The sequence below is a fragment of the Siniperca chuatsi genome, linkage group LG18 (genome assembly GCF_020085105.1).
Source record: "Siniperca chuatsi isolate FFG_IHB_CAS linkage group LG18, ASM2008510v1, whole genome shotgun sequence".
In the NCBI taxonomy this organism is placed as follows: Eukaryota; Metazoa; Chordata; class Actinopteri; order Centrarchiformes; family Sinipercidae; genus Siniperca; species Siniperca chuatsi.
The window spans coordinates 20,266,189-20,281,102 of record NC_058059.1 but is presented as its reverse complement, the minus strand read 5'-3'; the positions used below and the strand labels follow the sequence as shown (position 1 = coordinate 20,281,102).

The window sequence follows — 14,914 nt, the reverse complement described above, 5'->3', positions numbered from 1 at the left end:
GTCAAAAGTTCAGCCTTTATCAAAAAGCTCTGAATATTGTTAAAGAACGAGATTGAAAGGAGTAGCCAGAAGTTTTAGATACAGTCTTTAACTATTTTCTCTAATGCATTGATTTTAGCTGTAGTCACGGTAACAAACTGCAATAGAGAAAGTTAGCACACTTTCCCTGTATGATATGTAAAGCTTCCATTGAAAATCCCAATATTTTTCTTATTTCTTCAAGAAATATTATTGATGAGCCCACTTTATGATTTTCTAAACATCGCTTTGCCATTTAGATATAGTAGGAATTCCAGTACCAAAACTATATGTACATTGTTGTGTGTTGACCAACAATTATTCTGACCATATGAATTACAGGTATATTCACATATTTACAGTAATTGACATTGACATTAACATACAGTACATGAAAAACAAGCATTTTTGTGTTTGTCAACTAATCATAATTGAAAATATTAGCCTGTTTAGTAATAACTGAGATTTAGTTGCTGTTTATTGGTAAATTGTGTATTAAACGACATGTTAATCCATTTGAGAGTCACAGCAGTAGGTTCCAATCATGCGTTTTGAATCTTGGTGGTGGGCCTATTATATTGGATTGTTCCTTTTTTTAAAGAAGTGCACATTTTCTAATGTATTTGCTTGTAAATGTTCCTGGAATAAATCATTAACAGTTAGAAATGACTTTCCCTCTGAACATTTTACTGTTGTTTGTAGAACTGTAAAATCCTTCCGACACATTCAGTCAGCTGTAAATACAAGGAGTAGCACTTGTAGTAAAAACATAGGCTCACAGAAAATTGATTTACAACAAAACAATCTGTTCTCAAAATGGATCTCTGCACCAGTACACGTGATTTTCCACAGTATTAAAACAGTAAGGTGTATCTCACTTGTAGTAGTTCTTACAAAATAAACGACTTTAATTTCTTTCCTCTGCTCAGACCCAGCACAGGCTCTTCCAATGCCCCAGCAAACGTACCTTCCTACAGGTATGGGTGGTGTGGTCACCTGTCCAGCAGCTGCTCAGCCTCCGCTGCTCCGTGTGGATTGGACGAAAGATGGAGAACCACTTGACCTGTCCTTGGTAATAAAAATAATAATTTCCAGAATTTCCAGCGCAGGAAACATAATATAGCCCGACCTTCACTGTGTGCCCAAACCCAAATTTCTGTCGCTTTGTCCGGTCAACACTACTCTATTTATTATTTATATGAATATCCGTCCGAATCCATTCGTGTTCTTTTAGCAGAGAAATGTCAGACACCACTGCTGACTACAGGCATCAATGAAGCGACAGCCGTCAGCAGCCCATCATGCAAAAGCTTTTCTAACAGTCAGCCCACTCAACTTGCCTACGGAACAGCAGAGCAACAATTTTCTTGCTATTACAGTGTGAACACTGAGGTAGACATTCAGATTTTTTTTTTTTTTTCAGGCATTTCAATGGGACAGTTCCAGTGTCCACTGATGGAAATGTCCTTTCAGTTTTTCAATTGAGAAGTCATTCAATCACATAGTGTACATCTTAATGGACAGGGCAGATGTGTTAAATCTTAAAAGCTTTTGAAGCAATCCCCAAGGAACTTCTTACAGCCCCTTGATCTCTCGTTTTTCTTTCTCCTCTTCCACTTCAATCTACTGCTTCCTCTGAGGGATGGGCGTAGGAATCTTTATAGATGACAGGCAGGGGGTGTGACTTGCCAGTAGTTTACAACATTTTTTACCCTTTGTCTTTCAGATTGGAAAAAATACATTTTCATGTCTTTTTTTCTTCTTCTTTCAAAATAAGCCCAGTGTGGCAGCTTTTAAAACCATTTTTTTAATTTTTTTATTTTGCGTGCAAAAGATCCACCCACTTCCTCCTCCTCCCCTCTCACATGCTGAGTTGAGCCCACCCCCCTCAACACTTTGGTCTGAGCTATGGACATGCCGGTGGATGAGTCGCACTGCATGAAATGTGATAGATTCCTGTAGTGCAGGACACAGGCGTTGGAGTCAGGCTGTTATTCTGCCAATTATTCCAATTCCACCCTGGATGTCACAAGCTCTCATACCCACAGTAATACTTTCTAACAGCCTCATTCTGGGGATGATAATAGCAGTTTTAACTTCATTAAACTGAGGGGACCTTTTGCGCTGTCACAAGCCTTCCACTGTAGCCTAAAGGAAAATTTTAACTGCTTTTAATGCAAATGCTTCAAAAACTGATTTTGAAAGCTCTTCAGACCCTTTCTGTCACGTGTGGTTGGATTTACCAGTGAAATATCCAAAAAAGGGTTTTTTAATTAGAAGAGCAGACAATCACTATCTTTTACATGTTTTTTAGATATCATCTTGCAAAAGCTGTGACAACATTAATAAATAATACACAATTTTAGAGAAGTTTGGAACTAATCTGGCCAGTGGGTACTTAAGTACTTAACCACTGCAGGACTGTGGCAGGCAGATATCACTTTTTTTTTTTTCCTGTAAATCCTTCAAACACAGCTGAGGAGCTCATATGTGGCTTTGGAGTGGTTACAGATTTCCTGCCTTTTAGCTCTTTAATCTCACACTTCTAACTTAATTTATTTTTTTTTGCCATTAATGCTGTGTATTAATCAAGACTGCATGTGCTAGTTCCTTTTCTTTCTAGCTGTCAGAGTGGTAAGAGCAATGTGCATTTCCCCCAGTATCCAGGATGGACCTTGACACCAGAGGGCTCTTTGTTCATGGCCACAGTTAATGACGATTCAGCGGGTGTGTACACATGTACCCCATACAACAGCTACGGCAGCATGAGTTCATCTGGGCCAACGAACGTAATTCTACAGGTTAGTGTGCACTCCAGGCCACCTGGGTCACTCAGTGGAGAGTCATTTAAAATACTTAATGTACGGCAGACTACATTCCTTGCACTATAAACACCATTGGTCAGTCATGCTCAGGAAGCTCAGGAACTGCCACTGAATCTCTCCTTCTAGTTCTGCCAAACTGTCAGTCTACACCAACGTGCGTGTATTTTAATTAGCCACAACTGCATCTGCCACAGCAAATTAAAAACTTAACAGAAATGACATTTCATTGACCTTTTCACTCCGACGTGTGAGCCCTCTGGCATTAATAGAAGTCAACTTAGACTCACTACAATGGCACCACTATTGGGGAGTTAATTGTGTGGCTAATCCATTTGTTATTAAGATAATCTTGTCCAAAGCGGCAGTAATCCAGTCTTAAAATCCATTGTTGGCATTGCTGCAATCTCCTTGATTCAGCTATATTGCTTTGCCAATTCACAGGACCCCCCATCATTCAGCGTCACTCCAGAGAAGCAGTACAGTCAGGAAGCTGGGAGAACCCTGCTCATCCCATGTCAAGGAAATGAGGACCCAACACTTGAAGTGACCTGGAGCAAGGTAAATAACCCAGTACAGGACATTCAGTAAGTAAGCAGTCCTGTTTTATTCATGGCACTGCAAATGTTTCCTTTTTTATGTTTCTATTGAACTAGCTCATGTTACAACAGGCAAGGTCAGACATCTTCAAATTGTGCACATAGTGGCTTTAATGTAAAACAAAAACATGCACTTTTTCATGCAGTATGTACAAGAAGAAAATGCTTACAGAAATATGCGCGTACTAAAACATATGGTGCATTCCGGACATATTTGGACAGTGACAAATTTTCGTATGTTTTTTGTCTCAGTCGTCTTATAGCAGCTTTATATCATGTATGGGTTATGTGTGTGTTAGTTGGCAAAAACTTTGTTTAAATTTCCAAAGGAGTGTGGTTGAAGTCTAATTTATTTATTTCTACCTGATCCTCCACCTCCTGATCTCACGGCATGGATGAGGGAGGTATGGATAGACGCCAACAGTCCTCTACAGTATGTTGCGCTGTATTTGTTAAGCCCACTTGTTAGGATCCAATCAAATCTGAAGGATTTCCCCCTCTTGTAATTATACCCCACATATTTATTTTCACTCTGAAAGTCGCTCTAACTGCCATTTCACTGTAACTTTAAGGAGTAACTGTACAAAGGCTGAAAGTTCTGCTAGTGCTGCTATCTAGTAGTTACAGCATGATCTGTACACAACCTGTGCAGGTCAGCACTTCACAATGTGATGATGAATTTGGTCAGAAGTGCAACCTTTCAACTCAATGAGATCAGTGCATCAATGCTTTTCGTCCGTAGAGATTTAGTGAACAGTTTCTCTGGAGGTCAGCACTTTTTAAAAAGCATCTTTAACACTCTGTTTCCGCATGGACACACCCACTTCTCGAATTCAAAAAATGCAGAGACACAGACACTGGGACTCTAATTTAGTGTTAAGGTACTCTTTAACCTCACTGATTATTTTATTTCAAATCTAACCTGCTGGACAACAGAGCCAAAAAAAGAGAGAAAAACATACCACTGTTCTAATACTTTCTGACTGCACTGCATGTTAGAGCTGGACAATATGACCTAAAATCTATATCGCAATACATTTTCAGATTTAGCTTGATAACAATAAGTGTAATGAAAACAATACATGAATTGTATTTCCTTACTTGTGTGGAGCTCTTCCCAGTTAAATTACAAGATTGAGTAAATATGAGTATATTTAGCTCAAGAAGAGAGCCATTATGTTGGTAATTTTATGTATTTATTTTTCTGCCCCCCCCCCCAGCTGTATATTCTGTATAGTCATACAGATGCAGAGAGTTTTGTTCTTTGTCTTTGTGTGTTCTTGGTAGGTCGACTTGGCTCGTCGCACATCTTACTCCATAGAACCCAACGGTTCTTTGCTCCTGCAGCCTCTCACTAAGGACCACCAGGGGGCGTGGGAGTGCAGCGCTGCTAACCGTGTAGCCTCTGTGAAAGCCAGCACACAAGTCTTTGTCCTGGGTGAGTGCAAACAGAAGGTTTCCTATCTGAGCATACCATAACAAAAGTCAGTTTTCCTGTTACGTGAGCTGTCCACATTAAAAATATTTATTTCAAATTGTTGTCTTTATACCTGTGTAAACCTCTATTATACCCAGCACAGGCCGGATGCCAGTGCCTCCACTCCGCCTCCAACGGATAAATGCGGTGCATCTAGATATGGCCTCTAATCTTTAGCGGTATCAGGTAGTTGAAGTGCTGGCCGATTTCCATCAACTCCTCTCCCTTCCCTCCATTACAGGAACCAGTCCCCATGCGGCTACCTCTCTGTCCGTTTCTCCAGGGGTGAAGCAGGCCAACATATCCTGGGAGGCAGGCTTTGATGGAGGATCAGCACAGACATTTTCAGTTTGGTGGGTGTAAAGCCTCCCACTTTCTTCTTGGGCTGTAACCATGGCAGCCATCGACAGCGCTGGTATTACTCTATTGATCTCGAGCATGAGGAATTCATTTATCTGTTATCACTTCTTGGCAGCTACAATAAAAAACGCGGCTCGAGAGCATTGCTTTATAATGCAGTGGCTATGCTAGCTACAATAGGAGGATACTGACAAAAAGTAATACATTTGTGAATCAGCACTTTTATATTGGCTTAGAAATCACACATGAGTGTCTTGTGTTTGCTTGAAAGCTGAGTCTTTTGGATATACCTGTGATGCATTAAAAGAGAGTGATGGACAAGATAAAAGGACTGTGAAACGGCAGCCAGTTGGCCAAAAATGAACCAGAACCATACTGTTTGGAATTAGGAATAAAAAAGTCCTTGTATTACAGTTATAATGTATGGGCATGATGGTTATTTTAGTTCAATTAAGTAAAGGTTTAAAAAAAAAAAAAAAACTGGATTCACTAATCATATAGAAAGCTATATTTGGATTTTCATGTTTTTTTTTATGTCAGAGAATGCAAGTGATGATATACAGAAAACTTCTCCTAATGCTCATCTTAATCACATTGTAACCTGGGAGCGATACATCAGATGAAGATGAGATGAGCTATCTTAATCCCTGAGAGGGAACTGGGTCATCGTTGCAGCAAGGAGCAGCATATAAATAACAACATATAAAGCATAGAAATAAATGTAAATTACATCAAAACTATAAAAATAGATCAGCCAATCAGTTTAAACTACCTCCTAAAGTCTCACCTTGCCTGACAGCCTGACATATTATGAATATGATATATATTTTCTGTACTGTAAGAACTTACAGGTTATAATGTGAATGTTTTCTCTTTGACATTTCAACTGCAATCTTCATTTTTTTCTCTGGCTGAACATGATTGCAGGTAGGTGTTGTTAGCACTTTGTGACTTCCATCAAATGAAAAGTTAACGGTCATGCAGCTGTGAAAGCTCTGTGGGCAAATATTCACACCATATACTTATCTACAGGAGACAAAAAGCACCCCCAAATCTAATGCATTGCTCTTAGAAAGTGAACTGATCTCCACTCTTGTATTTTGGTTTATAAATATGACCTGCTTTATGCAACACAATAACATACAGTAACTAGTCTGAATTCAAATTACACTTGAGTTTCTAAAAGAGAATGACCTCACAATTATCCACGCCTCGTAATATGTGAGTAATATACTGCTGCCCTTTCTATTTTCTTATAAAAGAACATACCACTTCTGTTGAGTCAAAGCCATCATCTTCAAAAACAAAAAAATGCCTCATGTAGAGACTGACATTAATCATTTTCAAAGCTTCTGAAGTTTTGAATATGTGAATTTTTTTTTTTTTTTTTTTTGCCTCGGGTCAAGTCATTTGCTCTGTATAAAATAGACATCTAGAACCTCAGCTCCGGTAGGAACATGAAAATCACCATAATTGGAGTTGCAAGCTCTCTGTGCAGTAGCAGGGATACATCAGTGCTGTCTCTGCCACAAAATCTGGAGCTGATGATGAGTATGAATGATTAATGAAACCTACTTTTCTGTCATGTTTCATAAAACCAGACTCCCAGAATTCCCCGCCACTCTTTTGTTCTCACTTCTTTTCTCTCGGTCTCTCTCCCTCTGCAGGGTGAAGAAGATTTCAGCGAGTGATAATGATGGGAAGCAGGACTGGTTCTCTGTGCCCGTGCCCCCCTCCTCTGGCACCAGGTTGCAGGTGACAGGCCTGTCTCCTGTCACCGACTACCAGTTCAGCATCCTGTCTCACAATAAAATGGGCACAGGACCCTTCAGCGAGATTGCCACCGCACGGACCTTGGGTTGGTACCATTCCGCAGTTGTATATAAAGCCGATGCATTCCAATAGCCGATTCCATTTTGAATCTCTTATCGAGTGTTGTATTTCTCCTTACTCATTTTTATTATCAACGTACAAAACATTCAGCTAGCAGGCTTTTAATTTTTAGCCGGTGCTGGCTGTCACTTTCACCGGTTGAAATGGCAAACGCTGCAGCAGCAGATTATATCTTTACAACTGTAGCTTATTAAAGTTTATTCCCTGAATAACTCGCCCAAAGGCCAAAATGAAACTTGGCTATTGTTTGGTTGATTTTCTAACCACAAGCTGGTATCTGTACTCAGCCATAGATGGTTTGTTGGAGAAGGAAACGCCGCTCTACGATCACAGCTGTTTTTGCAGTTCAGGCTGCCTCATCAGTTACTTAAGTACTCTGTACATTACTCCACCATTTGGTCACATAGCATTCCCAGCACAAACCTAAACATAATTTTTAGCCACACTACCGACTACGGATGGCAACGTTGGTCGGTCGGTCGGTCTGTTGGTCGGTTCACCTCTTTGGTCCAAACTTAAATCTCTCAATAACTTCGGATGGACTGCCATGATATTTTGGACAGACATAACTTTGATGATCCCCGTAGTTCTAGAACACACCTTCTGGTGCTACTTGGACCCGTCTTCAGTGATGATCCCGGGGTCACACTCTGCTCCACGGGTCCCCCTTCTGGATCCACAGGGGCTTTTCAGCAGCCTCCAGAATGTTCTTGGTGGCTCTTCTGCACTGCAGTCCTTTTTACTCCAAGGATTTTGAGAGTTTGCTGGGAACTCTCAAACCTCCCTAATTATACATCTAGCAACATCATCAGGTCTAAATTGTAATTTGTTACTTTGGTTTATGACCAAATACCTTCAAAACTAGTGAAATTTCTATCAGCCTCGGCTTTACTTTTACTGCTAATTAGAAAAGGCAAAGGTAAACATTATACCTGCTAACGAGCCTGTACATCATGTTAGCAATGTCAGACCATTTGCCTCAAAGCACCACTGTGCCTAAATACAGCCTCACAGAGCTGCTAGTGTAGCTTAGTCTTATTTCACCTGTTATCCAGCAGCGGGTTGCATCTTCAAAGTTATTTTCAGGATGTTACAGATGCCTACAGTCTTCCTGGAATGGTCAAAAGTTCGCCAAGGGCAAACTCAACATTCCAATCCAGTGTTTCCAAACAATGTGCCACTGCTCTTCTCTTCTTCTTAGCTGGATGTACAGTACATTAAGGTATGTTTAGTCATCAGCCTGGCAGTCCAGGGCAGTGGATGGTGCAGTCTGTGGAAATGTTGTGAGTTAAATGTTGATTTTGCCCCCTGGAAACATTTTATCCTTCCCAGCAGAGAGTAGACACCCTTGAGACATCTGAGAAAATACCTTTGAAGATGCAACCCGCTGCTGGATAAGAGGTAGAAAAACAACATTTGGATTCTTTTCCCAAAGGTCTTCCATGATGAAACAATCTAGTTGATCATGTCAATTTCAGTAGTTGGAATCTCCCAATTGTTAAACTTTTATGCATAAGCAATCATCATCAATATTCCAAGCTCAACGTAATAGTTGTGTGCCAAAGTAAGTGACCTGTTATTTCAATGTGGCAGTAGGGATGTGGCAGTATCAAAGGTACATGCTATGATTATTGTTGGCAAAAATATCACGGTAAATAGTATAATCACAATATTAATCAAACTTTCTGAAATAATACTATTAGATATTAAATATAGTAAAGATGTCTCACACTGTTTGCCTGAGGTTTGATCAAACCTAAAAAACTGGTCAATAAACTGTATATTGCAACTTATTAACCCCAACCCTACTCCCCTCACACCCTCGAGTTTGAACATCTGTGGCCGTTCTTCCACTCTAATTAAATATTTCCGCCAGAACGGACCTGGCTGATCGACTGAAGGTCTTTTTTATTTCTCTGCATCAGATCCTCCACCAAGGAGAAGTAAACTAAAGCCTCCCTCGTCGCTGTCTGCTAATCAGAGCTCAGCAGGTGTCGTTCTGCAGTGGTCCCCTCCTGAAGCTCAACACCCTCCCATCACGGGCTTTGTTCTCCAATCCCGCACCGAGCAGGGGGAGTGGTTTAACTTGGATGAGGACTTGAGTGCCAACAGTAGCGAGATAGTCGTTCTGGGTCTGCACAAGGTAACAAGCTAGTCACACTGCTCCCTCTGAGACTAATCAGACCACGCTGCTTGTTGAATGCCTTGGAGATTTTTTATCTAGGCTATACCTCCGTGGTTTTACTTTTGTACACTCTCAATTATGCACACTACATGGCAGCCATCACTTTTCTGTCATCTTCCAATCGGTGTGCACTGTCTTTTCTTCTTTCTCCCTGTTTCATCCTTCTTTTTCTCCTCTGTATAGGCCTACACAAATTCAAATGAACTTCATTAGCATTGCAGGCACAGTCCCGTGTTGACAAAGTGTGGTTTCATCCTCTGTCCTCCCCACTCTGTGTGTGTGTGTGCGTGTGTGTTTGTGTGTGTGTGTGCGGCTGCTGGTCTCAGGACTGTGTGTACGAGCTGCGGCTGCTATCTCGTCGTGGGGAGTTGCTGAGCGAGCCCGGTCCATCAGTCAATGTCTCCACTGTGGGTAGGTGTTCGAGAGCAACCTTGCCCCCTTCGCATTCTCTCCCCACCCTCTGTTTCAACACATTCTCCTCTCTCTGTCTCCTGTTCTTTATTTCTTCCCCCGTCCCTCTGTTCCCAGCGTTGGACCAAAATTAGAGCAGTGCCTCGGGGAATACTGTCCATTAGAAGCCTGAATGATAGAAATAGCTCCACTAATAATTCTCAAAAGAGTTAGTGATAGAATTTGTACTGGTCTTTTTTGATTCTTATGTGAATGTGACATGAATGTTTCATAACATATGGCACAGAGATATCGGAGGGATTTACAACCCCCACTGGTATCGCCCATGGACTGCCTAAACAATCAGGGCCATAGATTGTATATTGTTTAACATAGCTCTGCTGATAATCTAAATTTGACGTCTGAATGAGCAAATTATGCAAAACAGTCAACAGTTTATGATTTGCTGATAATGATTATCAGGGACATAGATTTGAGATTAGATCCACTGGTACGACCAAACCTCATAGCAATCTTGTATTATTTTTTACTGGTTTCTTTGTTTGTGATGTTAATGAATAGTATATTACTGTAGTTGTAACAGACTGACGCAAGTGGCATGAAATATGCATGTACTGAAGGTCAGCCAGTCTGATGAGATGATTATACAGCTTCATGAACAAAGCTTTTTCTCTTTCAAACTCATTTTTTTAAATTAATAATTTATAAATATCCTATCAATTTCAATTTCAGAAATTATATTTATAAATTAAAATATAAATGTCTAAAATATGTTTTAATGTATACCTAAGTGTATCCTTACCTAAAATGTATCAACATTTATTTTGAAATTTGTATTTTCAAAATAAAAAATATCTACTTTTTTAAAAACATGTTTGAAATGTATCAAAAATATCTTTTTATTTCTGAAAAAAATAATCTAAGTTTACAAATAAAAATATAGAAAAATGTATAAGAAAAAAGGGGAAGAATTATATTTGCATTTTTAAACTTCTCTTTATTGTCTTAGTCTTGTTATTGTTCTCAAGTGTGTGTTGCTACTACGGCAAGCAATGGTTTATTTCTGGTTCTTTTAATTAAATTATTTTGTACTTTTTTATGGTTCTTGCTGACTCTACAGTCACACTTGCTTTTATTTTTATTTATTAATATATCTCACTAATGAAATAATGTCACAGGGATGGACATATACCCCGCCACATCCCGACTCCTGGAGTTTGTCCCAGAACCATTACTGGCCGGCGTGCTGGGCGGGGTCAGCTTCATGTGCTTGGCACTGGTCTTGCTGCTGGGGTCCGCCTGTGTCATCAGCCACAAGAGGGACCAGCGCCGCAGAAAGAAGAAGGACGGTAAAACGCCCCTCACTCCAGAGACTCAGCAGACACTCACTTTGATGAACTGCATCATGAATATCATCATTTATTCAATAAAATATTGAAGGCACTTTCAATCCATTATATAAATCATACCCCACTGCATGAATTTGGCGCTCCTCTTGTCCCCCGCTCATCCATTCAGTTGTAAAAGTTATTGATGTCATTTACATTACTTGCTAATTAGGGTAATTTCTCATTAGTGGCTGATAAATGTAAGTGTAATTAACTTTTTGGACAAGCCTGGATGCCTCGGGCCCTTTAATGGGCTCTTATTAGGGTTGATAATGTTTTTACCTCTTGGTCAGTGTGGTTGTATCCTAATGAGTCAGATACCATCTTGCCCCTCTCCCTCCCTTTCAGAGCCCCCTCCTGCCATCTATAAATGCTCCCCATCAATGTAAGTATATACCTCCCATTATAATACCTCCCATTGACCTTTCCCTCTGCTTCCATTACAAATATGTTGAAAATGCCAGCACTTCAGTTATTTTCTATTTCATATCTTATTTTTCTTGCTCATCTTCATCTATTGCTGCTGCTGCTGCTGTTTTGGTCTCTCTCTGTCTACATCTCTCCCGCCCCCTCTTTCACTCTCACTCAATCTTATATTCTCTGTCTCTATTTCTCTCCCTCTTATACCTCCGCTTTTTCTTACAATTTTCTTCTTTCACCCCTCCCTCCCCCTCTTTCTCTTTCTCACACAGAAAGACTTCAGGCACTGGCAGTCCAGACAGTGTGTTGAAGAAAAGCCTACTTCCAGCCAGTATCCTCTATCCCACCACTTCCTCTACCACCACCTCGTCCTCCTCGCAGACTGACTGTTCCTCCCTTAGCACTGAGAATCAGCATCGGCGGAAGCTTCTGTTGTCCAACTACAGCAGAGGCCGCCTTACTAGGACAACGTCTTCTCCGATTTCACCTCAAATTGAGTTGATCTCCAGAGGTCCAGATGGGCGCTTCTTACTTTCACCATATGACAATGACATGCTGAGTGTTAACAGCAAGAAAAGCGTTAGGTATGATCAACCTGCCAGAGTCCGAAGGTCTGTGTCACTGCACTCGGAAAGGGAAGACAGGAAAGAGCCACCGTTTGTGCTCTCTGTTGATCTCCCATCTTGCAAACCAGCAGAGGCTAATTCCACAAGCCAGATTTGTGGCATGACCCAGCGCCTGCCCAATCACGTCCCCTATGTTTTGGATCAGAAAGCAAGCTGCAATGACTTTCCCGACCTCAGCAGCATGTGCTCAAACAGTAGTTTAGCTACCGTTCCTCATCACAACAGAGAACTAACTCCTACATTTCCAGTGCTACCACATATCCGATCAGGCCTAGGTCAGCCATCTACGACCGCCAGCAATCTGGTTCTCCAAATGGAGCACGAGCGGGAGAGAGGAAACCTGAGTCACTGCCTGAAACTGGCTCAGGAGAGGGAGGAGCTGGAGAGGGAGCTCCAGAAGTACACGCTGGAAAGAAGCTCCATGAGAGAAATGAGGAGGGAGTATTCAGACTTGGAGGGGAGAGAGGCTGGTGGTTATGAGCTTTTGTGGGAATATAAGAGCAGCACCTTGCCACACAGATACCCCCAGGGCAGCAAGGAGAGCTTTGGACTGTCACCGAGCCCTTTCTCTTCATCTTCTGTGTATTGGGAATCCTGTCCTCTTGTCTCTCCTCCCACTCTGATCCCGGCCCGGACCTCATTTCAACCATTTCCATCCAACAACCATCATCCCGCTTCATCCTTCACCAAACAGACCCCCCTCCAATCTGAGGAGGCAGGCAGTTTTTCCAAAGACAGATTAACTCTCCCACATCTCTCCTCAAAGCACCAGAGACATGAAAGGGTAGAGGCAGCACCAGCGGGCTATGATAATTCACCACAATCCACACTCTTAGAAATGCAAACGAATGATTCATGCTCTGAGGCACGGAGACAGAACAATCTTAGTCATGGCAACCTTTCAACGTTGTCTTTCCATAGCAATAAATATACTGCAAGATCTAATTCGGCTCTTGATGCAGTGCCAAACTCTTCAAAAGCGGAGGTAGCGTTCCCCGAGCCCACTGATGAAGTTGTGTGTGTTGAGATGAGTGTGGATGAGCCAGAGTTGGAGGCATGTGTAATGCGGCCTACAAAGCCTATGCTGCACCACAGAATCGCCTCTCATGTGCAACAAGGGCACTCGCTGACTCGCAGAGTCCAGTATGAAGACATGAGTAGGAGCACAAGCTTTAATTGCTGCAGCCCTGCTTCTGTGGATGATATTATCAGAGTCCCAGCTTCTCTGCAACCTCCAGAACCAGAACTCTGCAGAGCTGTGACCCAAGGCTCTAAAATCTGGGACTCTAAGCAGCGAAGTCAGAGCCTTGACTCAAGGAGACGGAAAAATGCCAAATTCCTGACTCCTGATGCGTGGATAGACTCTCTCAGCCAGGAGAACTGCTCTGTTGCATCTTCCTGTCGTCCAGACTCTCTGTCCTGGGAGCCCCAGAGATCTTCTACTAGGAAGCTCTCCAAACCTCCTTCTGCTACCCAAGCTGCCTCCTGTTCACCTGCTGTGGACCCTATATCTCCAAGGAGCAGTCCAGAGAGGCCCATACCAAATCCTGACGTCCCTTGCCACTACAAGCCAAGAAGAGAGTTGTCCATCTTTCCCAGTGCTGCCAAATGGCCAATCACCTACCAGGAGGCCACGAAAGATGCAGAAGGTTCCTTGGAGGCCATGAAGAAAGCTTCTAGATGCTTACCGCCGGATAACAATGATCAAGAGGCACTAGAAGTGGAGGCAGGAGGCTATGATGGAGTACCAGAGTCTGGGAGCAGCTACAACAGTTATGCCAGTAGCGGCCGAGGCAGCATGGAACCCGCTAATGGACGCCTTTCCCTGTGTCACCCTGTTTCCCCAACCCTCACCAGCTCACCTGAGACTGTAGAGGAGAGCCAGGGCAGCACAGAGGACAAGCACAGTCACCAAATGGAGCTAAGCCAAAGGTATTAAGGACATAATGAATGAGGGAAATTATATTTTGCTATATACTTTTACTAAGTACTATATTTTTATATAAACTGTATTGAAGTGCATGGGTCTCAAATTCTGTTAGCACATCATGCTATGATTTGAAATAGTGTGAGCAATGTCAAAACAATATAAAAAGCAATTTATCTGTTTGACTAGCTCAACAAAGTGATAAATTGCATAAAACAACTGAGAATTATGGAGATTCATTCAGTGTCTTTGTGCTGTATGCAAACATTTCATCAAGTAAAATATCTTAGTAGGATGTTAGAAGATATATTAGCAAACATACCCTAAAAAATCTCTGATTTAAATCTCAAAGTATGAAACATGAAAGTATTTGAGTAGAAAAAAGTTCTTTTGTGAGAGACGAGTCTCTAATGGACTTGATGTATGCTCTGCAATTTGTAGACATTGATGAGTGTGTGCATTAAACATCCAAACTGGCATTAAACATCCAAACTCTATTATAATAAATGGTGTTTTGTGACCTCTCCCAGGAGAAAGGCCTCCGTTGATGAGAATTATGAGTGGGATGCTGCTGATTTCTGCTCACAGCCTGGAGACCGTGATGGTGAGGATTTTTCTTTTCTTATTAATAATAAGCAGTTCTCATTTTCGGTATAAACACTGGTGAAAAACTAGATACATTTGTCTGTTTAGAATCATTAATCAATACAGTACAATGCTGCAGCAAAACAAAATGATACACTGGGTGATTGTTGTGAAGTTAGATCTCTGTTGATCCTAACGGTATC

General features: G+C 41.5%; 1 protein-coding gene across 1 annotated transcript in view; it reads left to right on the top strand.

Moving 5' to 3' along the window:
• igsf9a (immunoglobulin superfamily, member 9a) overlaps nucleotides 1–14,914 on the top strand; it is a 61,258-nt gene that overhangs the window by 34,387 nt on the left and 11,957 nt on the right. Inside the window, exons 9-20 of the mRNA XM_044173914.1 lie at nucleotides 948–1,090; nucleotides 2,679–2,819; nucleotides 3,285–3,401; nucleotides 4,727–4,877; nucleotides 5,158–5,269; nucleotides 6,944–7,134; nucleotides 9,095–9,312; nucleotides 9,681–9,765; nucleotides 10,944–11,114; nucleotides 11,502–11,538; nucleotides 11,846–14,131; nucleotides 14,657–14,730. Coding sequence (XP_044029849.1) covers nucleotides 948–1,090; nucleotides 2,679–2,819; nucleotides 3,285–3,401; nucleotides 4,727–4,877; nucleotides 5,158–5,269; nucleotides 6,944–7,134; nucleotides 9,095–9,312; nucleotides 9,681–9,765; nucleotides 10,944–11,114; nucleotides 11,502–11,538; nucleotides 11,846–14,131; nucleotides 14,657–14,730 — 3,726 coding nt within the window. The remainder of the gene's footprint in view (nucleotides 1–947; nucleotides 1,091–2,678; nucleotides 2,820–3,284; nucleotides 3,402–4,726; nucleotides 4,878–5,157; nucleotides 5,270–6,943; nucleotides 7,135–9,094; nucleotides 9,313–9,680; nucleotides 9,766–10,943; nucleotides 11,115–11,501; nucleotides 11,539–11,845; nucleotides 14,132–14,656; nucleotides 14,731–14,914) is intronic.